This window comes from Phocoena phocoena, chromosome X, assembly GCF_963924675.1.
Source record: "Phocoena phocoena chromosome X, mPhoPho1.1, whole genome shotgun sequence".
In the NCBI taxonomy this organism is placed as follows: Eukaryota; Metazoa; Chordata; class Mammalia; order Artiodactyla; family Phocoenidae; genus Phocoena; species Phocoena phocoena.
The window spans coordinates 14,923,741-14,951,105 of record NC_089240.1 but is presented as its reverse complement, the minus strand read 5'-3'; the positions used below and the strand labels follow the sequence as shown (position 1 = coordinate 14,951,105).

The 27,365-nt window shown below is 38.9% G+C and overlaps 1 protein-coding gene across 1 annotated transcript in view; it reads left to right on the top strand.

Moving 5' to 3' along the window:
- Positions 1-27,365, top strand: part of BEND2 (BEN domain containing 2) — a 105,365-nt gene that overhangs the window by 77,646 nt on the left and 354 nt on the right. The window contains exons 13-16 of the mRNA XM_065901064.1: positions 14,839-15,039; positions 16,530-16,645; positions 18,371-18,587; positions 22,282-22,485. Coding sequence (XP_065757136.1) covers positions 14,839-15,039; positions 16,530-16,645; positions 18,371-18,587; positions 22,282-22,485 — 738 coding nt within the window. The remainder of the gene's footprint in view (positions 1-14,838; positions 15,040-16,529; positions 16,646-18,370; positions 18,588-22,281; positions 22,486-27,365) is intronic.

Here is a 27,365-nt window from a genome sequence, read left to right as displayed (position 1 = left end):
CAGTATTATGTTGAATAAGAGTGGTGAGAGTGGACATCCTTGCTTTGTTTCTGATGTTGGGAAGAAAGCATTCAGTCTTTCACCACTTAACATGATGAGAACTCTTGGTTTTTTTTTTTTTTCTTTTTTAAAAATCTTTATTGGAGTATAATTGCTTTACAATGGTGTGCTAGTTTCTGCTTTACAACAAAATGAATCAGTTATACATATACATATGTTCCCATATCTCTTCCCTCTTGCGTCTCCCTCCCTCCCACCCTCCCTAATCCACCCCTCTAGGTGGTCACAAAGCACCGAGCTGATCTCCCAGGTCCTTGTTTCTTGATACTTCTCTGTATAATTCTTCACTCCAGCTGGACATCTTTACTTTGTCCCCCAAAACACACTCAACTCATTTCTACGTCATTGCCTTCGGTCCAGTTTAGTTTCCAACTTCTTTTTTTTTTTTTTTAAAACATCTTTATTGGGGTATAATTGCTTTACAATGGTGTGTTAGTTTCTGCTTTATAACAAAGTGAATCAGCTATATGACCCAGCAATCCCACTACTTGGCATATACCCTGAGAAAACCAAAATTCAAAAAGAGTCATGTACCAAATTGTTCATTGCAGCTCTATTTACAATAGCTAGGACATGGAAACAACCTAAGCGCCCATCATCGGATGAATGGATAAAGAAGATGTGGCACATATACACAACGGAATATTACTCAGCCTTAGAAAGAAATGAAATTGAGCTATTTGTAATGAGATGGATAGACCTAGAGTCTGTCATACAGAGTGAAGTAAGTCAGAAAGAAAAAGACAAATACCGTATGCTAACACATATATATGGAATTTAAGGGAAAAAAATGTCATGAAGAACCTAGGGGTAAGATAGGAATAAAGACGCAGACCTACTGGAGAACGGACTTGAGGATATGGGGAGGGGGAAGGGTGAGTTTTGACAGGGCGAGAGAGAGTCATGGACATATACACACTAACAAACGTAGTAAGGTAGATAGCTGGGGGGAAGCAGCCGCAAGGCACAGGGATATTAGCTCGGTGCTTTGTGACAGCCTGGAAGTGTGGGATGGGGAGAGTGGGAGGGAGGGAGACGCAAGAGGGAAGACATATGGGAACATATGTATATGTATAGAACTCTTGGTTTTGATGGATGATCATTATTAAGTTGGGGTGGTTTTCCTCTCTTCCTAACTTGCTGAGAGTGTTTTGCAAATGTTTTTTCTATGTCCACGATCACATGGTTCTTGTTCGTTAGCCTGCTGATACGAAGGAGTATATTGATAGGTTTTCCATTGTTGGACGAGCCTTGCATACCTGGGTTAAATCCTTCCTGGTCATGGTGTATAATTCTTTGAATACATAATTGATTTGGTTGGCAAATATTTGATTAAGAACTTATGTGTCCAAGTTCATGGAAGATATTGGTCTGTAGTTTTCTTTTTTGTGCGTTATCTCTGTGTGGTTTTGGTATCAGAGCATACTAGCCTCATAAAATGAGTAAGGATTTCCTCCTCTTGTATTTTATGGAGGAATAAATGATAAATGAGTGTTAATTCTCTAAATGTTTGGTGAAAATCTCCAGTGAAATCATCTGGGCTTGTAGATACCTTTTTGGGAGCTTTTTAATTGCAAATTTGATATCTTTGACGGTTATAGGACTCTTTAGACTACCTATGCCATGTTCGTTGAGTTGTAGTATTTGTAATTTTGGAAGTATTGGTCCATTTCTTCTAAGTTATCAAATATATGAGGGCTAAGTGGGTTGTAGTATTCCCTATAATCCTTTTTTTCCTTTTTAAAAAATTAATTGATTTATTTTTGGCTGCGTTCGGTCTTTGTTACTGGGTGCGGGCTTTCTCTAGTTGCTGCGAGCGGGGGTTACTCTCTGTTGTGGTGCGTGGGCTTCTCCTTGCGGTGGCTTTTCTTGTTGCGGAACACGGGCTCTAGGTGCCTGGGCTTCAGTAGTTGTGGCACGAGGGCTCAGTAGTTGTGTCTCGCGGGCTCTAGAGCGCAGGCTCAGTAGTTGTGGCGCACGGGCTTAGATCCTCCGCGGCATGTGGCATCTTCCCAGAGCAGGGCTCGTACCCGTGTCCCCTGCATTGGCGGGCGGATTCCTAATCAGTGCGCCACCAGGGAAGTCCCAAAACTGCTTCATTCTTGAAGGATTGTTTTGCCCGATATAGAATTCATGGTTCAGGGACTTCTCTGGCGGTCCTGTGGTTAAGATTCCGCGCTAACCCTGCAGAGTGCACGGGTCCGATCCCTGCTCTGGGAACTAAGATACTGCATGCTGCGTGGTGCGGCCAAAAAAATGAGGCAAAATAGAATTCATGGTTGAGAATTCTTATCTTTTAGTAGTTGAAAGTGTTTTATTTTTAGAAATGTTGTTAAAAGCTCAAACTACCTAGAAAAGAGCCCTGAGACAACAAATTATCCACTTTTATTGGAAAAGAACATTAGCCAAGATATTTCCTCATTATGTCGCTGCATTCCTCCCAGTTTCGGTGAGTTTGAAATGATACTTTGACATATAGCATATTGAATCTAGAGTCATCAGTCTGTTTAGTGTAAGATAGTGGTATAGTGGTTTAGTGTAAGATAGCAGTTATAATATATAGTACAGAAGGATCCTGTGTTCTCTTTACCCACTTTTCCCCAATGGTATTTACAACTGTAAAATGGTATCAACTTGCAGAATGATAGAAAATTATCACAACCAAGATAGTGACGTCATATCATCCACAGATATTTTGGAGCTGTCCCCAGTTTCACTTGCGTTAATATGTGTGCGTATTTAGTTCTATACAGTTTGACCATGTGTGCAGGTTCACGTACCTCCTACCACAGGCAAGCCCTGAAACAGTCCCATCACCACCACGATCTCTCATATTGCTCTTTTATAACCACACCCGTCCCCTTCCTATTGACATTTGCCCCCTACTCCTACCCTCTGCCCTATTGCATGATACCTATGAATCTCTTCTCCAGATCTATTATTTGTCCCTTCAGCGTTGTTATAGACATGGAATCAGGTGGTGTTTGAGACTGGCTTCTTCCCTCAGTGTAATTCCCTGGAGATTCATTCACACTGTTGTATCAGTGGTTCCTTCTTTTTTATTGCTGAGTAGTATTTCGTGGTGTGGATGTACCAGGGCTTATTTTTCTGTTCATCTGTTGAAAACCTCTGTGTTTCCTATTTTCGACAGTTAGTGGTAAAGGTGATATGAATATTCATTCATAGTTTCAAATTTTGTTTCAGTTCACTCTTTCACACAAGTTTTCATTTCTCTGGATGAATGCCCAAGACTGCAATTTCTGGGTCCTATGGTAACTGCACCCTTAGTTTTATAAGAAATTGTCAAACTGCTTTCCAGTGCAGCTGTACCATTTTCCCTTCCTGCCAGCAATGTATGAGTGATCTAGTTTCTCTGCATGCATATTTCTGTTCCTTCCATTGTTGTTTCTCCTTCTTAATGCTCCAGAATTGTATTATGGATTTTCTGCTAGAAGGTCTTCTTGTAGGTATTTTCTAAGTATAAGTCAGTTAGTGAGAAATACTTTTGGTTTTCCTTTGTCTGTCAGTATCTATTTTTGCTTCATTACGGGAGGAGAGTTTCATCAGCTAAAGGTATGAGGGTGGGAGTCATTTCTCACAGCATTTGAAAAACGTTTTCCTTCCAGAAATATTGGCGAAAGCAGTAAGCAGCCTGGAAGATAACACTCAGATGAAATACCCAGCTTTCTTGGAAGGTGAGAGTGGTAAGATACTTCATATTTCTTCATCCCTCCCAATTTTGGTGAGTTTGTAATGATACATATTACAAGTAGCACGATTTAATCTAGGTTTAATAACACCCTGAATATGAGCTAGTGGTAGCTTTTCCTGATTAAAAATGAAAAGGTTTACTTTAAGAAGATTTTAGCTGGGCATGCAGTTGTAAAAAATACTGCAGAGAGATCGTGTGTATACTTTACCCGGTTTCCCCCAAAGATAACACCTTGCAAAAGTATAGTACAATATCACAACCAGGACATGGACATTGACAAAATCCGCAGATTTTCATTGAGATGTTTTCAGTTTTCTTTGCATATGTGTGTGTTTATGTTTGTGTGTGTGTATGTGTATTCAGTTTTACATAATTTCATGACATCCTCCATCACAGTGAAGATTCAGAACATTTCCATCACCACAAGGATTCTCCCTTTTGCCCTTTAAACCCACACCCACCTTTGTCCTCTCATGCTCCTACCGCTACCATGCCTGTCGCTGCCCTCAGCAACTACTAATCTGTTTTCCTTCCTTATAATTTTGTCATTTCAACAGTTTTACATAGACTCACATAGTATGTAACCTTTTGGGATTGCCTTTTTTCACTCACCGTAATTCCCTGGAGACTCATCAAAGTTGCTGTGTATATCAGTCCTTTTATATTTTTGAGTACTACTGCACGGTATGAGTGTATCCCGGCTTCTCTGTCTGTTCACCAGTTGAAGGATGGCTGGGTTGTTTCTCGTTTTCGGCTGTTTGAAGTAAAGCTACTATACTATGAATGCCCATGGATAGGTTTCTGTATGAACATCAGTTTTCATTTCTCTGGGCTGACACCCAAGAGCACAGTAGCTGGGTCCTATGGTAATAGTAAGTTGAGTTTTGTAAACTCCTGGCAAACTGTTTTCCAGTGTAGCTGTACCATTTTACATCCCCACCAGCAATGTATGAATGATGTAGTTTCTTTGCATGTGTATTTCTGCGCTTTCGTTTTATGATTAAAAAAATTCTTTTGGCTGCACCACGCAGCATGTGGGGTGTTAGTTCCCTGACCAGGGATGAAATCCGTGCCCCTGCAGTGGAAGCGCTGAGTCTTAACCACTGGACCTCCAAGGAAGTCCCTGTGGATTTTGTTCTTTCTTCCTTCCTCATGCTCCAAGCTTCCTTCCTTCTTTATATCCTTTTGGTCTGATGAGTTTCCTTTAGCCAGTTTTTAAGGGTAAGTCAGTCAGTAACAGTTTGTTTTTAGTTTTCCTTTGTCTGCAGATGTCTTTATTTTTCCTTCATTCCTGAAGGATAGTTTTGCCTGAAATAAAACTTACTGTTGAGATTTCTTGTCTGTCAGCACTTGAAAATGTTTTACTTACTAAAATGTTGTTCAAACAGAATCCGGCACAGCAAAGGGTTGTGAGACAATGAATTATCCAACGGTAAAGGAAAATGACAGAGACGAAGGTACTGATTCAGAAAATTCCTTCCGCACTGGTGGTTTAGGTGAGTTTGAAATGATCCCTATTATGATACACTCTAACCTAGATCCATCAGCATTCTTAATATTAATTCTTAGTGACTGCGTTTTCAACATTAAACTTTTCATTTTGAGATATTTCAGACTCACATGTAGTTGCAAGAAAAAATAGATCCTGTGTACCCTTTACCCAATACTTCCCAATAGTAGTATTCTGCAAAAAGATAGTAAAATATCACAACTAGGATTTTGACATTGATGTGATCCACAGATCTATTCAGACGACCCCAGCTTTACTTGCATTCGTTTGTGTGTGTGTCTGTGTGTGTTCACAGTTCTGCGCACTTTTATGACGTGTTTAGGTTCAGGTATTCACCACTACAGTCATGATACAGAACTGTTCTATCACTTCCAGGATCCCTCCTTTGGCTTTTTATAGCCACACCCACCTCCTTCTTGTCATTCCTTCCCTGCCTTCATCTTTAAGCCATCCAAATACGAATATGTTCTTCCTCGTTATAATATTGTCATTGCAGGACAATGTTCTTTCTATGAATGGAGTCATACAGTCGTTAATATTTAAGGATTGCCTTTTTCTCACTCAGCATAATTCCCTGGAGATTCATCCAAGTTGCTGCATGTATCAGTAGTTCCTTCCTTTTTTATGCTGAGCGCAACCATGATTTGTGTATCTGTTCACCTCGTGAAGGACATGTGGGTTGTTTCCAGTCTTTAGCTATTAGGAATAAAGTTGCTGTGAACATTCACGTGCAGGTTTTCGTCTGAACGCAGTTTTCATTGCCCTGTGATAAAGGCCCAAGAGCACAGTTGCTGGGTAGGATGATAATTGCCTGTTTAGTTTTATAAGAAACGGGCAAGCTATTTTCAGAATGAGTGTTTTAGATTCCCACCAGCAATGTATAAGTGATTCATTTTCTCTGCGTGCTCACCAGCATTTGGTGTTTTCACGATTTTTAAAATTTTATCCCTTCTGGTAGGTGTATAGTGTAATAATATTTCATTGTGAGTTTAATATGCATTTGCCTTTGGATAGTGATATACAACATCTTTACACGTGCTAATTTTCCATCTGTATGTTTTTTCTCTGAAATATCTGTTCTGTCTTATAATTTGTTTTCTTTTTTCACTGCTGAGTTTTGGGAGTTGCTTAGATATTTGTGGATACTGGTCTTTTGTTGGATATGCGGTTTGCAAATATTTTCTTCCCTTCTGCAGGTTTCCTTTTCATCCTGTCTACAGGTTTTGTTCTGTTTTGTAGAGAGAAAGGTTTTAATTTTTGTGAGGTTTTCGCTGTATTTTCCTTTTACGGATTTTACTTTAGCTATCATGTCTATGAACTCTTTTTTTGGTTCTTGATCCCAAATATTTTCTCCTTTGTTGTTTTCTAAAAGTTTTTTAGTTTACATTTCACATTTGCATTCATTTTGTATAAGGTGTGAGATGTAGGTTGAGTTTCTTGTTTTTTTTTTTTTTTTTGCCTATGGTTATCCAGTTGCTGCAGTACCATCTTTGCTCCATTGAATTGCTTTTGTACCTTAATCAAAAACCAATTAGGCATATTTGTGTAGATGTATTTCTGGGATCTCTGTTGCGTTCCACTGATCCACGTTTCTATCCCCCTGCCGAACCACAAGCTTGTGATTATTGTTGTTATACAGTAAGCCTTGCGATCAGGTAGAATTAATTCTGCTACTTTTCTTTTTCTTTTCAAAATCATTTTAGATATGGTAGGTCCTGTGCCTTTCCATCCTAATTTAATTTTAATTTTTTTATTTTTAAAATATGTATTTATTTTTTTGCACTGGGTCTGAGTTGCAGCAGCTGTGCTCCTTAGTTGTGGCACGGGCGCTCCTTAGTTGTGGAATGCGAACTGAAATGGTTCGTTGCGGTATGCATGTGGGATCTAGTTCCCTGACCTGGGAGTGAATCCGGGCGCCCTGCGTGGGAGCAAGGTGCGTTAACCACGGCGCCACCAGGGAAATGTCTCCCATCCTAATTTTAGAGTAAGCTTGTTTATGTTTCTCCCCAGAATTGCTGGGATGTTGATGGGAATTGTGTTAAAACTACAGATCAACTTGAGTAGAACTGGCATCTTGCATATATTGAGTCTTCTCCTCCATGAGCATTGTATGTCTGTCTGTATGTATTGAGCTCTTCTTTGATTTTTTAAATCATCATTTTGTTATTTTCAGGATATAGATCCTATACATCTTCTAAAAATAAGTTTGTACTTGGCACTTCCCTTGTGCGCGGTGGTTAAGAATCCACCTGCCAATGCAGGGGATGCGGGTTCGATCCCTGGTCCAGGATGGCCCCACATGCCGTGGAGCAACTAAGCCCGTGTTTCTCAACTACTGAGCCGTGCACATAGAGCCCGTGCTCCGCAACAAGAGAAGCCACAGCAATGAGAAGCCTGCGCGCCGCAACAAAGAGTAGCGTCCGCTTGACGCAAGTAGAGAAAGCCCGTGCGTAGCAGCGAAGACCCAACGCAACCGAAAATAAATAAATAAGAAGTAAAATACTATAAAATAAAATAAAAATTAAAAGAAAATCAGTTTTTGCTGAAGTATTCTATTTTTTTGGAGATGTAAATGGTATTATGTTTTTAATTTGGGTCACACGTGGTCATTGTTAGTACAGTTGACCCTTGAACAACATGGCTTTGAACTGTGTGGGTCCACTTACATGTGGGTTTTTTTCAGTAAATACTATAGTACTATAGAGTCCGAGGTTGGTTGAATCCACAGATGCGTAACTGCAGATACGACCATCATTTATAAAGTTACATGTGGATTTTGACTGCGTGGAGAGTCGGTGCCCCTAAAGCTCACATTGTTCAAGGGTCAGCTGTATATAGAGTTAAGCTTAAGTTTAGAATGTTGATCTTGTATTCTGTGACCTGGATGAACTCACTTACTAGTTTTAAGAGTCTTTTTTGAGCAATTCCTTGGGATTTTCTACATAGCCATCCTTCTTGCATTATGCCAGCTTCAAGTGGGGACCATTATATTGCTTCCTGTCCAATGTGTATGCTTTTTGTTCCTTTTTATTGCATTACTGCAGTGGCTAGACCCTGTAGTATTATGTTGAATAAGAGTGGTGAGAGTGGACATCCTTGCTTTGTTTCTGATGTTGGGAAGAAAGCATTCAGTCTTTCACCACTTAATATGATGTGAACTCTTGGTTTTGATGGATGATCATTATTAAGTTGGGGCGGTTTCCCTCTCTTCCTAACTTGCTGAGAGTGTTTTGCAAATGTTTTTTCTATGTCCATGATCACATGGTTTTTGTTCTTTAGCCTGCTGATATGATGGATTCTATTGATAGGTGTTCCATTGTTGAATGAGCCTTGCATACCTGGGTTAAATCCTTCCTGGTCATGGTGTATAATTCTTTGAATACATAATTGATTTGGTTGGCAAATATTTGATTAAGAACTTATGTGTCCAAGTTCATGGAAGATATTGGTCTGTAGTTTTCTTTTTTGTGCGTTATCTCTGTGTGGTTTTGGTATCAGAGCATACTAGCCTCATAAAATGAGTAAGGATTTCCTCCTCTTGTATTTTATGGAGGAGTAAATGATAAATGAGTGTTAATTCTCTAAATGCTTGGTGAAAATCTCCAGTGAAATCATCTGGGCTTGTAGATACCTTTTTGGGAGCTTTTTAATTGCAAATTTGATATCTTTGACGGTTATAGGACTCTTTAGACTACCTATGCCATGTTCGTTGAGTTGTAGTATTTGTAATTTTGGAAGTATTGGTCCATTTCTTCTAAGTTATCAAATATATGAGGGCTAAGTGGGTTGTAGTATTCCCTATAATCCTTTTTTTCCTTTTTAAAAAATTAATTGATTTATTTTTGGCTGCGTTCGGTCTTTGTTACTGGGTGCGGGCTTTCTCTAGTTGCTGCGAGCGGGGGTTACTCTCTGTTGTGGTGCGTGGGCTTCTCCTTGCGGTGGCTTTTCTTGTTGCGGAACACGGGCTCTAGGTGCCTGGGCTTCAGTAGTTGTGGCACGAGGGCTCAGTAGTTGTGTCTCGCGGGCTCTAGAGCGCAGGCTCAGTAGTTGTGGCGCACGGGCTTAGATCCTCCGCGGCATGTGGCATCTTCCCAGAGCAGGGCTCGTACCCGTGTCCCCTGCATTGGCGGGCGGATTCCTAATCAGTGCGCCACCAGGGAAGTCCCAAAACTGCTTCATTCTTGAAGGATTGTTTTGCCCGATATAGAATTCATGGTTCAGGGACTTCTCTGGCGGTCCTGTGGTTAAGATTCCGCGCTAACCCTGCAGAGTGCACGGGTCCGATCCCTGCTCTGGGTACTAAGATACTGCATGCTGCGTGGTGCGGCCAAAAAAATGAGGCAAAATAGAATTCATGGTTGAGAATTCTTATCTTTTAGTAGTTGAAAGTGTTTTATTTTTAGAAATGTTGTTAAAAGCTCAAACTACCTAGAAAAGAGCCCTGAGACAACAAATTATCCACTTTTATTGGAAAAGAACATTAGCCAAGATATTTCCTCATTATGTCGCTGCATTCCTCCCAGTTTCGGTGAGTTTGAAATGATACTTTGACATATAGCATATTGAATCTAGAGTCATCAGTCTGTTTAGTGTAAGATAGTGGTATAGTGGTTTAGTGTAAGATAGCAGTTATAATATATAGTACAGAAGGATCCTGTGTTCTCTTTACCCACTTTTCCCCAATGGTATTTACAACTGTAAAATGGTATCAACTTGCAGAATGATAGAAAATTATCACAACCAAGATAGTGACGTCATATCATCCACAGATATTTTGGAGCTGTCCCCAGTTTCACTTGCGTTAATATGTGTGCGTATTTAGTTCTATACAGTTTGACCATGTGTGCAGGTTCACGTACCTCCTACCACAGGCAAGCCCTGAAACAGTCCCATCACCACCACGATCTCTCATATTGCTCTTTTATAACCACACCCGTCCCCTTCCTATTGACATTTGCCCCCTACTCCTACCCTCTGCCCTATTGCATGATACCTATGAATCTCTTCTCCAGATCTATTATTCGTCCCTTCAGCGTTGTTATAGACATGGAATCAGGTGGTGTTTGAGACTGGCTTCTTCCCTCAGTGTAATTCCCTGGAGATTCATTCACACTGTTGTATCAGTGGTTCCTTCTTTTTTATTGCTGAGTAGTATTTCGTGGTGTGGATGTATCAGGGCTTATTTTTCTGTTCATCTGTTGAACACCGCTGCGTTTCCTGTTTTTGACTGTTAGGCGTAAAGGTGATATGAATATTCATTCATAGTTTCAAATTTTGCTTCAGTTCATTCTTTCACACAAGTTTTCACTGCTTTGGATGAATGCCCAAGACTGCAATTTCTGGGTCCTATGGTAACTGCACCCTTAGTTTTATAAGAAATTGTCAAACTGCTTTCCAGTGCAGCTGTACCATTTTCCCTTCCTGCCAGCAATGTATGAGCGATCTAGTTTCTCTGCATGCATATTTCTGTTCCTTCCATTGTTGTTTCTCCTTCTTAATGCTCCAGAATTGTATTATGGATTTTCTGCTAGAAGGTCTTCTTGTAGGTATTTTCTAAGTATAAGTCAGTTAGTGAGAAATACTTTTGGTTTTCCTTTGTCTGTCAATATCTATTTTTGCTTCATTACGGGAGGAGAGTTTCATCAGCTAAAGGTATGAGGGTGGGAGTCATTTCTCACAGCATTTGAAAAACGTTTTCCTTCCAGAAATATTGGCGAAAGCAGTAAGCAGCCTGGAAGATAACACTCAGATGAAATACCCAGCTTTCTTGGAAGGTGAGAGTGGTAAGATACTTCATATTTCTTCATCCCTCCCAATTTTGGTGAGTTTGTAATGATACATATTACAAGTAGCACGATTTAATCTAGGTTTAATAACACCCTGAATATGAGCTAGTGGTAGCTTTTCCTGATTAAAAATGAAAAGGTTTACTTTAAGAAGATTTTAGCGGGGCATGCAGTTGTAAAAAATACTGCAGAGAGATCGTGTGTATACTTTACCCGGTTTCCCCCAAAGATAATACCTTGCAAAAGTATAGTACAATATCACAACCAGGATACGGACATTGATAAAATCCGCAGATTTTCATTGAGATGTTTTCAGTTTTCTTTGCATATGTGTGTGTTTATGTTTGTTTGTGTGTGTATGTGTATTCAGTTTTACATAATTTCATGACATCCTCCATCACAGTGAAGATTCAGAACATTTCCATCACCACAAGGATTCTCCCTTTTGCCCTTTAAACCCACACCCACCTTTGTCCTCTCATGCTCCTACCGCTACCATGCCTGTCGCTGCCCTCAGCAACTACTAATCTGTTTTCCTTCCTTATAATTTTGTCATTTCAACAGTTTTACATAGACTCACATAGTATGTAACCTTTTGGGATTGCCTTTTTTCACTCACCGTAATTCCCTGGAGACTCATCAAAGTTGCTGTGTATATCAGTCCTTTTTTATTTTTGAGTACTACTGCACGGTATGAGTGTATCCCGGCTTCTCTGTCTGTTCACCAGTTGAAGGATGGCTGGGTTGTTTCTCGTTTTCGGCTGTTTGGAGCAAAGCTACTATACTATGAATGCCCATGGATAGGTTTCTGTATGAACATCAGTTTTCATTTCTCTGGGCTGACACCCAAGAGCACAGTAGCTGGGTCCTATGGTAATAGTAAGTTGAGTTTTGTAAAATCCTGGCAAACTGTTTTCCAGTGTAGCTGTACCATTTTACATTCCCACCAGCAATGTATGAATGATCTAGTTTCTTTGCATGTGTATTTCTGCGCTTTCGTTTTATTATTCTTATGATTAAAAAAATTCTTTTGGCTGTACCACGCAGCATGTAGGGTGTTAGTTCCCTGACCAGAGATGAAATCCGTGCTCCCTGCAGTGGAAGCGCTGAGTGTTAACCATTGGACCGCCAGGGTTGTCCCTGTGGATTTTGTTCTTTCTTCCTTCCTCATGCTCCAAGCTTCCTTCCTTCTTTATATCCTTTTGGTCTGATGAGTTTCCTTTAGCCAGTTTTTAAGGGTAAGTCAGTCAGTAACAGTTTGTTTTTAGTTTTCCTTTGTCTGCAGATGTCTTTATTTTTCCTTCATTCCTGAAGGATAGTTTTGCCTGAAATAAAACTTACTGTTGAGATTTCTTGTCTGTCAGCACTTGAAAATGTTTTACTTACTAAAATGTTGTTCAAACAGAATCCGGCACAGCAAAGGGTTGTGAGACAATGCATTATCCAACGGTAAAGGAAAATGACAGAGACGAAGGTACTGATTCAGAAAATTCCTTCCGCACTGGTGGTTTAGGTGAGTTTGAAATGATCCCTATTATGATACACTCTAACCTAGATCCATCAGCATTCTTAATATTAATTCTTAGTGACTGCGTTTTCAACATTAAACTTTTCATTTTGAGATATTTCAGAATCACATGTAGTTGCAAGAAAAAATAGGCAGATCCTGTGTACCCTTTACCCAATACTTCCCAATAGTAGTATTCTGCAAAGATAGTAAAATATCACAACTAGGATTTTGACATTGATGTGATCCACAGATCTATTCAGATGACCCCAGCTTTACTTGTATTCGTTTGTGTGTGTGTCTGTGTGTGTATATAGTTCTGCGCACTTTTATGACGTGTTTAGGTTCAGGTATTCACCACTACAGTCATGATACAGAACTGTTCTATCACTTTCAGGAACCCTGTTTTGGCTTTTTATAACCACACCACCTCCTTCTTGTCATTCCTTCCCTGCCTTCATGTTTAAGCCATCCAAATACAAATGTGTGTGTATGTGTATTCAGTTTTATATAATTTCATGACATCCTCCATCACAGTCAAGAGTCAGAACAGAGAAGCCCCAATGCAAGTTTGTTTACAAGAACTGGCGGTGGGATTCGGCTGTGGACTCTGGTTTGCTTATCACATCCTAGAGGAGACCCTTTTCGTTTAAATAATTTTAGTACCAAAAGTAGAAGAAGCTTCAAAAATTGTGCTCTTTGTGTTAAATGGCCACTGTGGTATGCTGTTGTTAGAAGTATCATTTGGCGAAAACTTTCTGGAGGGTAAGTAGTTTAAAAATCCATAGTAGTATTTATTGTTGTTGACTCAGTAATCCCACTTCTATCCAAAGGTATAATAAAAAAGATTTGTATTAAAATTGTGGTACAAAAATTGTTTATAGACATGAAAAATCAGAAACAGCCAGATAAGCAACCATAGGGAATTAGTTAAATGACTCCTGGTATACCACAGTATGTGAGGCAGTAAGCATAATGGTTAAAAGCATCGGCTACTGAGTCAGACTGCCTGTGTTTAAATGCTGGTTCTGTGTTTTACTAACCATGTGACCTTCAGCCACTTGTCTCACCTAAATATTAGTTTCTTCATCTGTGATGTGGCAAATATATAGTACCTACTTTATGGAATTGTGAGGATCAAATGGGATAATTCATTTAAAGCTCTTAACACAATGCCCAGAACGTAAGTGCAACATAAATGTCACCTGTCAGGAAAATCATGATGATAGGGATGCAGATTTGGAAAAAGAAAATGGAGAAATGTGCAAAATATAATGATAACTGAAAAAGCAGGATTCAAACTATATATAAGGTTTGGTTTCAATTTTCTGTTTTAAAAAAAGATATAGAAGATAGAATAGAAAACATTAGAAGAAGATTAATGGTTCAAGGCACTTGGCATATAAACAGATAGACTTAGCTTTTAAAACTGGCTGTATAACTAGCAGTGTGATCTTGTTCAAATAACTTACCTTCTCTGGGCCTCAGTTTCCTCATCTGATAAGTGAGAATAAGTTGTTAGGATAATGAAACTGAGCTTATAGATTTAAAATATTTAGCACAGTGCTTGACATATAGTAGATACTCTATAAATGCTAAATATTGAAAAATTTTAAAAATTATATACACCCATATTTTCTAAATTGTGTTCAGGGAACATATACTCACTCAGTAATAGAGCTCTGAATGTACATATATATATATATATATATATATATATAATATTTATTTATTTATTTGGTTGTGCCGGGTCTTAGTTGAGGTAGGCAGGCTCCTTAGTTGCTGCTCGCGGGCTCCTTAGTTGCGGCACGCGGGCTACTTAGTTGTGGCATGTGAACTCTTAGTTGTGGCATGCATGTGAGATATAATTCCCTGACCAGGGATCGAACCCAGGCCCCCTGCACTGCGACACCAGGAAAGTCCCCCCTGAGTGTACTTTTAGAATGTAAAAGGGAGCAATGAGATCTCAGAGCAACATGGTTACATATGCACTTCTGGCCTCAGAATTAAATTTATTCAAGACAATGAACTGATTAGTTCAAGTACAGCAAATTCAAGACTAGCAAAGGTGAAAAAATGCTAACAGTTGTGCAGATGGCATCAAAGAGACCCATTTAAGGAAAAGAAGAGATAAGTATAGAAAAAAATTCACCCAAGTAGAAATTTGTGAATTAGAAATCAATTAGTTTAATTTTCTTGGGCACTTTCATGGTAGCCTTGCATGAAAAAACAAGGATTTTAATTTTTCCCTGTATTTTTAAAGGATATCTTGGTGATCCAAGAAGAAATGTCAGGATGCTTGATACTCATTTGATGACTGCACAGAAGGAGGCCACACCTAAGCACGCAGCCCGCTACTTGGTTCGTATTTTGTTCTCCAAGGAAATCATGATTTCCAGCTCTGTAGCTGTCAATTCCCAAGGCCGCCAACCCCTGGATCCAAACAAAATGGCTGCAATAAGAGGTATGTAGGGACTTCCCTGGTGGTCCAGTGGTTAAGACTCTGCACTTCCACTGCAAGGGATTCCCGGTTGGGGACCTAAGATCCCACATGCCGCATGGAGTGGCCAAAAGAAAAAAAAAAAGTATATAAAATCATCATGGAATCTTTTCATTTGGTTATCTGATGAGTGTCATTGGTAGTTGAAGAAATAATGATGGGGGTTTCCCTGGTGGCGTAGTGGTTGAGAATCTGCCTGCCAATGCAGGGGACATGGGTTTGATCCCCAGTCCGGGAAGATCCCACATGCCGCAACTACTGAAGCCCGTGCACCTAGAGCTCGTGCTCCACAATGAGGGAAGCCACCACAGTGAGAAACCTGCACACTGCAATGAAGAATAGCCCCCGGTCACCGCAACTGGAGAAAGCCCGTGCACAGCAACAAAGACCTAACACAGCCAAATATAAATAAATAAATAAATAAATTTTTAAAAAAGAAATAATGATGAAGTCTGTTTGAATCTTAGAACCGTTCATTTTTTCACCTAAACCAGACTTTACAATTTAGTAGTATGTAATGGGTAACAACTTCTATAGAACAAAACTTGTCCATAGACTGATGAAATAAGATAAACTTTATTGGTTATAGTTGCTTATGGTTAGTACTAGGTCAGTTCTTCAGTGCTGAGACTTGGTACTAAAAAATAAAGAAAAAGCCAAAAAAAGTGGGAAAATAAAGCACATTTCACTGCTAGTAACTGGCAACACAGAAATAGCATCTCATAATTAATCCATTCTAGCCTCTGCCTTTTTGTCTTCCAGAAATGTGTATGGAGGTCCTAAAAGTCATAGGCACTAAGGATACAACAATGAATAAGTAGTTCTGCCCGCAAGGAGTTCACAGTCTAGAAAGGGACACATTGAGGAAAACAGATAAATTCCAATCCAGTGTGGTAATGTGGAAGCTCAGAGAGCAGAGCACCTACTTTGAGGGCATTAGGGAAGGCTTACTAAGGACAAGACATTTGAGCTAGATTTGGAAGGATTCCTTAGCTACGTAAAGAAAATAGGAAGAGTATTCTAGGCAGAGGAAATAGCTTGTGGGGAAGATAGACATGTTTTGTGCACAAATAACTGGACCATGGTGTAATAATGTTTGCAATAACAATATTTTCTCCTCACAGGTTTCCTTCTATTTTTAGATCTAATTTATCCATAGGGTTATTAAAGGGCATTAGCACCTGAAATAGTTGACTTTTTATTATACATTTTTTTCTAAATCACCAAAACCTCATTATGGGCTTCCTAGGTCAGTGTTTTAGGGAACTGCACATTAGAAGAAATGAGATATTCAGCTAAGCATCCTCTTTGAGTAGAATTTCTAAACTCTTAGAAACAGAGAAAAGGATGACAATTAAAAATAGAAAATTTCAGTATTTTAAATAAAAAATTTTTTGTCAGTATCTTTGTTAATTTTTTCCCTAATTTTTATGAATACTTTCTGCTATTTGCAGAACACCTGGCAGCAATTTTTCCCAACCATGATTTACGTGAATGTGGAAAAGACTGGCAAGCCTGTATTTCCGATATCAATTCTCTGATCTGCCATTTATGTTCCAAAAGAACACCCGTAAGTTATTTTTCATTTAAATATGGTCACTGCTGTATAAGTGCATACTGTATACAACTCCAGAACTGATGGCATGATGTACAGGATCTTCAGTCCATGTGCTCAAAATCTTGTTTATTTAATTTAGGGGCAGGGTGTGTTCTCTCAAAAGCATACTGCCTATTTATTTCACTCTTTGACATTTTGTGCCCCATAAAAATATCCTAAAGATAAAATAAATCAAATATAGTGTCATAATTAGTATATTTGAAGCCAAGGGCTATACTAGAAAAAATTTCAACTACAAAGATATTTGGCAAATCTTCAGGATCCCACTGAGTAACACATAAAAGAGCAGACTGTGGTGCTACTTAGCTGTTGTAATAGTAGTTAAGGATGGCACAGGAGAAAAGGAAGGTACTTCATTATTCGTTCACTTTCAGTGATGGCAGAAACTGGTGAAAATAATGCATGTCATGAGGTTAAGTTTTCACAGATATTTTATAATCTGTATAGTTACATGGTAAGTGGGAATCTGACTTCTCTCTCACCCATCCTATCTTCAGAGTGCATTAGAGTTTTGTTTTTTTTTAAACACAAATGGGTCAGTAGGGAAGAGAGTCATGTCTATTGCCTTCTCCTGATGAAGCATTTAACATAATGACAATTCCTAATTTCCACCCACCTCTCTAAAGCCCCCATTTTATTCTCACCATATCTAGTCACTCCTGTGTCTCTAGAGTAAGTTTCTGGAAACTATTTGCCAAGAATATTTGTAGCTGAGCTGATGTTTTCCTGGTGAACGGCTTGATTTCAGTGATAGCTCAAGCACCATCTGTATGAAACCAAATTTGCTTATTTTTCACATTCCCTTTTATATCCTACAAAAATTGCACCTTAAACATTTGAATGTAAAATCATGATACTGCTGGGAAATGGTAATTTGCATATTGCTTAGGCATCAGAAGAGAAGTGGCATCTGCCAAGTGCCTGCTGTGTCCTTGATTAGGAGAGGGATATGTCCTCACTACTCAAAGTTGGTCCGCGGATCAGCGGCAGCAGCACTGGAAAGCTCGTGAGAAATGCAGAGACTTGAGTTCCACACCAGACTCACTGAGGCAGAATTTGCATTTTAGCCAGACCCCCCAGGTGATTTTTGTGCACATTGAAGTTTGAGAAGCCCCAACCTAGGGCAGTGGTTGTCAACTCTAGGTATATATTAGAAATGTGTGAGACACTTTTTTTAAAAAGTTTTTAATGCTTGAGCTCTCCCACTCCCTCTACCAGATTCTGGTTGAATTTGCCGTGAGTGGGGCCCCAGCACAGCTTTAAAAAAACACAAGATCCCTAGGGTAATTCAAATGTTCAAATGTGCAGCCAGATTTGAGGACCACTGGGGAAAGAGAAAACAAAAACACTAAAAAAAAACACTCCAAAAGTTGTCATCTTTGAGAAACTCATGTATTCATTTATTTATGACATGGTTATTAAGCACTTATTTTGTACCAACAATTATTCAGTTCGTTAGACAGCTACTAAGTCCCCCAAGAAGCAGCGAGTCATGGCAGCTGGAGGAAGAATCCACCTACACATCTTTTATCACACCAAACAGTATTCGTGGGCTTCAGCCCACTGTATTAGAAATAGTTGCTTCCCCACCAACCTGGGGGGCCGTGGTAGATGATGGAGCATGTCCCTATTTTCCCACTATGGGACTTTGTTTATAGATACAATTTTGTGTTTCAGCAGAAAACTGTTAACAATATAGAGCCTACCAACCCGGATACAGATTCGAATGATAAAAGGGATGGTGATGACAGTGAAAGTAGTTCCCTGTTATCTCAGCAAGCAGCTGGCTCAGAAACAAGAGAAAATGGGAATTCTCAGCAGAACAGCAGTGCTCTCCCTGAAGGAATTAAAGAACCTTCCACTGATAATTCAACGGTATCTTATGAAACACTGGGTGAGTTTTAAAATAAGTTCTCTTAATGATAAATGTTGAATCTGGATGATGGATTTGTGGGGCTCATACTATTCTCTCTACTTCTATGTACATTTGAAATTTTTCAAAAGAAATCTAAACAACTTAATCTTTTATATTAATGAATTAATGAAATATAGATACCTAGTTCTGAGACTGATAGTTTTTTAACTATAAGCTAAATCTATTATTTTGCCAAAGCCGACTCCTTTGACTCTCAGGTTAGTAACCTTTCTCCGCAGGTAGAAGAGAAGGAGCTACAGCTGGATGGGCCAGAAGCAATTCAGGGGTCTTGTTCTCTGTGTGCCAGGCACATTGCAGATACTTTATAAAGAGTTTGTGCATGAACTAATGAATCCCATTCCTCAGAATATTGTGCCCTCACTGCTAGCTATCTGCTGCAGGCATATCCTGCTTCATTAGTGTCAAGTGACAGTGGGTTCCGTAGGTGACTGTGCCATCTGCCACTCACACTTCCCAATGCCTTTCCCTAGGATGCTGGAATTTAGTGGCACCTGAGGTAGCAAAACTATTTTCTGTCTCTCCCTTGCCCCCATATCAACCCTAAGTAGAATATTATCTGTGAACCTGATCAAGTAAAATTATTTAAATAATGTATCTTTATAGTATATTTTTTCCATTATAATCAGGTTATATGCCATAGAAACAGACTCTGTTCGGGCTTCCCTGGTGGCGCAGTGGTTGAGAGTCCGCCTGCCGATGCAGGGGACACGGGTTCGTGCCCCGGTTCGGGAAGATCCCACATGCCGCGGAGCGGCTGGGCCCGTGAGCCATGGCCGCTGAGCCTGCGCGTCCGGAGCCTGTGCTCCGCAACAGGAGAGGCCACAACAGTGAGAGGCCCGCGTACTGCAAAAAAAAAAAAAAAAAAAAAGAAACAGACTCTGTTCAAATTAAACCACCACAACAAAAATCACTGGATGATCCTAGATTAAAAGAAGCAAAGAACAAACAGGAGCCAGAGCAGCCCTGAGACCGTGGCATCTGGGGTCCATTGAAGTCTCTGAGGCTCTGTGTCTGTAGCTTCCATGATTTTTAGGTTGTAGTTTTCTCTTGTCACTGTTCCGATTCCCAGGAGAAGGAATCCAGTTTGGGGAGCTTGGGTCACAGGTCTCTGACCCTGACTCAGCTAGAATCAGGGGACAGGGCAACTTAGCAAATTGTGAGCCAGGCAGCCCCCACAATTTGTGTGTAGTCTATTATGCCATTTTATTGAAAAACTGGAAAATATTTAGGAGGGAAGAAGAGTTTCCACAATCAAGATACCTTAAAAAACTATTGTGGGGACTTCACTGGTGGTCCACTGGGTACGACTCTGTGCTCCCAATGCAGGGGGCTCGGGTTCAATCCCTGGTTGGGGAGAGTTTGCATGCTGCAATGAAGATTTCACATGCTGCAACTAAGACCCGGCACAACATAAATAAATAAATATTTTTAAAAACCCCAACACCTCAGTGGGGAAAAAAAACCTATTGTGGACATTTTAATTTTCTTCCAGTTTTTTTTTCTTATGAACCTTTTAAAGAATTATGGTCTCCATATAATTACTCTTCTTTTTAACATGTTTTTCCTTAAGAATCTCCAATCTTCACAATCATTGCATTTAACAGGCATATAACATTCCACTGAGTAAGTAAAACGTAATTTATTTAACTACCTCCCTCTTTTTGTTATTGTTGTTATTTTGGTTTTTTTGTTGTTTTTGTTTTTCATTTGTTTGAGGATTTTTTTGGAGAGGATTATCAATCATGCAAATCATGCCGTGAAAAAAAGAATTGTACGTATTTTGGATTCTTTTTTTTTTTAACATCTTTATTGGGGTATAATTGCTTTACAATGGTGTGTTAGTTTCTGCTTTACAACAAAGTGAATCAGTTATACATACACATATGTTCCCATATCTCCTCCCTCTTGCGTCTCCCTCCCTCCCACCCTCCCTATCCCACCTCTCCAGGCGGTCACAAAGCACCGAGTTGATCTCCCTGTGCTATGTGGCTGCTTCCCGCTAGGTATCTATTTTATGTTTGGTAGTGTATGTATGTCCATGCCACTCTCTCACTTTGTCACAGCTTACCCTTCCCCCTCCCCATATCCTCAAGTCCGTTCTCTAGTAGGTCTGTGTCTTTATTCCTGTCTTACCCCTAGGTTCTTCATGACATTTTTTTCCCTTAAATTCCATACATATGTGTTAGCATACGGTATTTGTCTTTCTCTTCCTGACTTACTTCACTCTGTATGACAGACTCTAGGTCTATCCACCTCATTACAAATAGCTCAATTTTGTTTCTTTTTATGGCTGAGTAATATTCCATTGTATATATGTACCACATCTTCTTTATCCATTCATCTGATGATAGACACTTAGGTTGTTTCCATCTCCGGGCTATTGTAAATAGAGCTGCAATGAACATTTTGGTGCATGACTCTTTGTGAATTATGGTTTTCTCAGGGTATATGCCCAGTAGTGGGATTGCTGGGTCATATGGTAGTTCTATTTGTAGTTTTTTAAGGAACCTCCATACTGTTCTCCATAGTGGCTGTACCAATTCACATTCCCACCAGCAGTGCAAGAGTGTTCCCTTTTCTCCACACCCTCTCAAGCATTTGTTTCTAGATTTTTCGTTGATGGCCATTCTGACTGGTGTGAGATGATATCTCATTGTAGTTTTGATTTGCATTTCTCTAATGATTAATGATGTTGAGCATTCTTTCATGTGTTTGTTGGCAGTCTGTATATCTTCTTTGGAGAAATTCAACTTACCAGCTTAAAGAGTATATACCTTTTTTTCTGACTCTTGATAAATACTGCTAGATGAATCTTATAGATGTTAAGTCTTTGGACCCAATGAGTGAATTTTTAAAATAATTTAATCTCTCTTGCTAAATGTTGGATCTGGGTGATTCAACAATTTATACTCTTGCCCATTAAATGATGGATGTTCCAAGACGAAAAATACGTTTATTAACTTGTAAGAATCATATCATATTTGTCTAATATATTTTCTTACCTAAGTCTTTGTTATATGTACAATATAATATTTTTTAAGTATGGTTAATTTGAATCACTATGGACTGAAGAGAGATGGTGATGATTAGGCTGTAGAGTTGAGAAATAAAAACAGGCTTAAAATTTGTTTTTCAGTTCAAGTAGGTTATCCAAAATATGATATTTTAAGATGAGTTTGTTGATTTTTAAATGATGAGTTTAATACCAAATAAAAAACCTACATTTTAAAAATTATAAATATTTTAGTAAGAATCATGGTTTTTAATTTTGAAAAAGCCTTTTCTGTAAGTAGGAAAACAATTCATTAAAACTACTTAGAGTTTTTGATATAATAAAAATTAATTTTAAGAAAGCTACTTAGAATTTGTTACCAAATGTAATGTTAAAACTGATTGTATCCTAAAAGGTAGCAGAATACTGAATTGTCCTCTTGAACAATCAGGGCATGTGTAATTACATCAGAAGTGATTCCTGTCTCATTTCTCATGCTGTCTTGTGATACACTAAAAACTTAGAGCTTTAATTTTTTTAACCTCTCAAATTCTTGAGCCTAAAAATTCAGAAAAGTCAACTTTTCTGTTACAGCCTTTTAAAAACTTGAACCTAACATTTGCCATGAAAATTGACATCTTCTTTCTCTTTTGCTTCTAGAATATCTTGGAAATCCGTGTAGAAATATACAGATGCCAAAATCAGTTCTGAATATAGCAAAAGAAAAGTCTCTCCCAGAGCTGTCAGCCAGATACCTTATTTGCAACCTGTTCACAGAGGAAGTCCTGATAAAAAGTAATGTCTATGGCAGTCTGGGGCGTGGCACGTGCGCCCTTAATGCCAATAAGATTAACGCTCTCCGAGGTATGTTACATGTTGAATATGTGAGAATTAATGGAAGCAAAGTGTGTTAGAGAAGGACAGAAAGAAAACTTCATTCAGTTTATGTGTATTTTGAAGAGAGGGAGATCTTTTACTAATTCCCTCATTTGGGTATAACAGCAGCAGGTTCATGAATGTGTTTCTTTTCGCATTTGGGTTCTCAGAGCTAATTGCTCTGTCTTGAGCAGCTTTATTAGAACAGGAAAGGCATTATTGACTGTGGCTCCTGGTATGAATTGCCAGATGTATGGAAACTCAAACACCTTCATTTCACGGTCGAAGCTGCTGGGCTTTGTCAATTTGCAGAAGTGTCAACAGTAGCACAGCAGGTTTAATTTGCTAGTTTTTCCTTGTGCACACGAGCATAGTGTAGTCTTTATTTACGACGTAAATAGATGAAATAATAAAGCTTCCAGAAGCAATTCTATGAAATTTTAAATTTAGACCAAGCAGGAAGCAGAATATTTCTTACTTGTGTCACTGGTACCCAGTAAAGATATAGTTCTGAGCCCTGGCCCAATCTCAGTTGGCAGGTTCCTCCCTTCATATCACACGTTTCACATCCATCAGATTTGAAGAACACTTGTGTTTCACACTAAAGAAATCTGGCTCATAGCACCTTTCATAAGCATTTGCTATCATCTAATCCAAATGGTTTCCATTTTTTTTTACCTGCAACCCATAGTAAGAAATATATTTTACATTGTGACTGAGTATGTGTGTGATTTTTAAAAAACTGAAGCAAAAATTTCACAAACAGTTCTTACTCTTCCTATGAGAATTACATTCCAATGTTTTCTATTACTTTTTTTTAAGTGCTGCCATCACTAATTTCATGACCTAGTAATTGGTCATAATTTGCAACTTGAACATCACTGAACTAACCCACCATGCAAAAAACCACAACCCAATTCCTCTTACCTTATAGTAAGAAAAGAACACAGTTTGTAACCAGTTTAGAAATGAAGGTGTTTATAGAAGAAATAATGTCTTTCTAATTTAAAAAAAATTTTTTTAAATGAGAGGTAGAAGGTGACTTTTAGAGTTCTTTAATGTCTGGAATAGATTAGTTTCTTAAAAGTGGACTAAAAATATTATTCTGTGTATTTTGTTTTGTTTTATCCCTTAATGAATTATATTACAAATCAAGAAGATGTCTTTTGTCGTGAAAAATATTCAGCATGAGTTTGACATACTATCCACTTAGGGCATATTTTAACAAATTTCCCATAAGACTCAAAGTTCTACTCCTTTGTAGAAGGGAAGCCATGTAAGTCATTTCAGCAGAGAGAATGCAGTAGAATCATCATTGTCCTGGCGGGCAGAGCCAGGCCCAGGGAGGAGAAGCTGACAGGAAAGCATATTTTACTTTAATATGAGGACACGATGAATTTGGAGGATGAAAAGGCTCAGAGTAACTGCTGAATGGCCAGAGATGTGAGGAGATTCCTGCACTAGTAAGAGAACTAGGCTTTATGGGCTCTAACATAACATCTTTAGAAGTATTGGTTCAGTATCAACTATTTAAAACATACAGAAATATATAGAAAATAATATAGTAATAAATTAACACCTGTCTACCCAGTATAGATATATTTTGCGTTTTGTGCTCTAGGTTTTTTAAATCATTACTGATAACATTAAAACTCCATCCCATCATCTGTTTTCCCTGTCTTTCTCCCCAAAAGTAATCACAGTCTTGGAGGTGGATATATCATTCCCATGCATATTTTATACTTTTGCTACCTCTGTTGATATGTAATATTGTTTTGTAGTTGTTTTAATGTACATAAATGGGAATATATAGTACATATCCTTTTTAAATTTTATCACCCAACGTTATGTTTTTGAGATCTAACTCATGTATTTTAACTGCTGATTGGTACCAGCAGTTGGTAAACCAGATTATTCTTCTAATATCACTTCTTATCCTAAGATTTTATTATTTTGGGGGAACTCTTCTGGAAATTAATAGGCAAAGGTAAATATGTCCAGTAGCCAAAGGTATTGATTTCACCTAAGAAACTGTTACGTGATGCTCTCTGAGAGTTCAGTTATCACTTAAGGTCTCTTTAAAGAATGGTCCATATGGAGAAAGTTAGAAGGCTGCAGATTTGCAATCAGCAGGCAACCCTTACTCCTGCCCCGTCCCATCCATTTCTGAACATAACAGAACTGTAAAGTCTTAGCAATAGGGAGTACATTAGGTCCTCTAATACAGCTTCTCACCCAGAGCAGGAGTTCCCATCTCAGCTTTGGCATATAGTTGCCTCCCCTTGGCTTGAACACTTCTGTTGATGGCAGTCCACTACATTTTAAAAGGGTTCTAATTCATGAGAAAGTTCTTCTTCCAAGTGACTCAAAATTTACCTCCCTGCGAGTAATGCACATTTGTCCTAGTTATTCCTTCTAGAGCTAAATTGGGTGGATATAATCACTTTTCACATGATAGGCCTTCAAGTATTTCAAGACAGCTTTCACTTCCTGCTGTATGCATTAGGAGAGAATAGATATACCCTCTCCTCCCACTTTCAAGTTCAGAACCAAGTGAGTGACAGCCACTAGAATCTGGCAGGTGGAGATTAAAATATCAGCTTTATTTTTGAATCATACATGCCCAGTTCTTCTAAACATTCCCATTTAGAGATCCCTCTACATGGAAGTGTGAGGATTAGAGACTAAGTGTTTGAGGATTGGACAATAAGTGTTTGAGGATTGGAGAATAAGTGTTATTCCTAGCTTTTCCCCACAAAGTCTTAAACTTTTACAGTTAAATATCTCCATTTTGTTCAGTAATTCCTCATATAAATATTGTCCTAATCTTTCATGATCTCGTTCAGTGACTAACTTCATATGTGCTCAAGTTAACCCAGAATGCAATAGTACTATTACCTACAAGGCTGTTAATGTAGCCTAAAATGGCACTTGCCATTTAAAAATTTATGGTTGTCTAAACCCCTAGATCTTTTTTTTCTATATACTGACATTTATCCAATACTTTTTATTTTATTTTATTAACTTTTTTTAAATGAAAGATTCTTTAAAGTCTATAGTGCTTTACTATCCAGTACCTCTATTGTTAGTATTTAGGCTGTTCCTGTTTATACTGTTAGTATTTTTTTAATGTAAATGTAGGATTTTATATTTATTCCTCCTGCATTTTATCCTGTTAGTGTAGAGCAGCATTCCCCAAACTATGTTTCTTAAAGACAGCTGAATATTAATAGGTTCTTCCTGAATAAAGTGCTTTTTAGTCAAATGGCTAGGAAAGATCTTGATCTGGCACCCCAAGGGCCTCAGTCCATAGATCTGCTTCATTTGACTCTGTTTTAAAACATGTTTTGAAGCCTTTAGCTGTCCAGCCTGCCTAGATCTCCATGGTCTTGACCCTCTGTTGCCTTATGTGTTGCCACCTCCCTTATTTATGTGCCTCACCAAATCTGCATCTGTCACCTTTGATTCAGCACGTCTCTCATTTTTAAAATAATTAATTAATTAATTTTTGGCTGTGTTGGGCCTTCGCTGCCACACGCGGGCTTTCTCTGGTTGTGGCGAGCGGGGGCTGCTCTCCGTTGTGGTGCACAGACTTCTCATTGTGGGGGCTTCTCATTACAGTGGCTTCCCTTGTTGTGGAGCTCTGGCTCTAGGCGTGCGGGCTTCAGTAGTTGTGGCGTGTGGGCTCAGTAGCTTTGGCTCGCGGGCTCTAGAGCGCAGGCTCAGTAGTTGTGGCGCATGTGCTTAGTTGCTCCACGCCATGTGGGATCTTCCCAGACCAGGGCTCAAACCCATGTCCCCTGCGTTGGCAGGCAGATTCTTAACCACTGCACCACCAGGGAAGTCCCCAGCATATCTCTTTACTGTGGGATTTTTCAGTGGAGACTAACTCTGGAGTTAAGCATTTCTTATTTGCACAACCAGAATCTTCCCCCCCCAAGAAACTTCTTTTATGACTAGTGTTTCAGAGAATACATTTTAGGAAACACCAACCAATTTAGGTTCCTTGTTGCAGTCTATTGAAGGCTTTGCAGGTACTTGTCTTCCAGTCTGTTAGTTATCTGTCCCAGCTTTGCTGTCATTGGGAGATGGGGCTAGCCTGCTTTCCATAACTTCTTTTTTTGTTAATAAAAATGCACAGCAGGATAGAGCTTGATACTGAGTCCAGTGACATAGGACTAAAAGCCTCCTTCCAGGCTACCACTGATCTGTTAGACCTTTGAGTATGAAAGCTTTTTAACTTTGTCACATGACTTGCTAAAATTTAGATATATGCTCGGTTTATAGCATTGTCCTGATTTCCTAGCCAATTAATCCTATCAAAAAACAAATGACATTAATGTAGCCAACTAATGCTGGCCTGTAGTGATTGCCAGATCCTTTTCTAAGAGCTCAAAGGTACTTAGGAAATTACCTAAGAAAGTATCCAAGAGTAGCTCTGCTCTTCTAGTTAGCACCTTCTTCCCCCTTTCCCTTTGTCCTCCCACTTTCTCTGAGTGCTCCTTGAGCTATGTTGCTCTGTTATGGAAGTTTTCATTTAACTGCAAGATCTAAAGACTCTCATTCCTTTCGTCTGAGATAAACCAAGCAGTGCCAAAAAATTTAGCAGTTATAGCTTTTTGCCTCTAAAAGTATGAAAGACACTGCAGCCTCTAGTGTACTAGAACCTTATTAGCATGTCTCTATTTGATATAATGAATAACATACTAGATGCGTGTTTAATAAATTTAAGAATAAGAAAAGTTTATGTTGGGTACTAAAGAGAGCAGACCTTGCTACATAACCAGATCATGGGGTATTTTGGTGTTTTTTGTGTGATTTAAGAATGGTGCTATTTCATATAACTATCCTTTCTGATGAAAAGATTT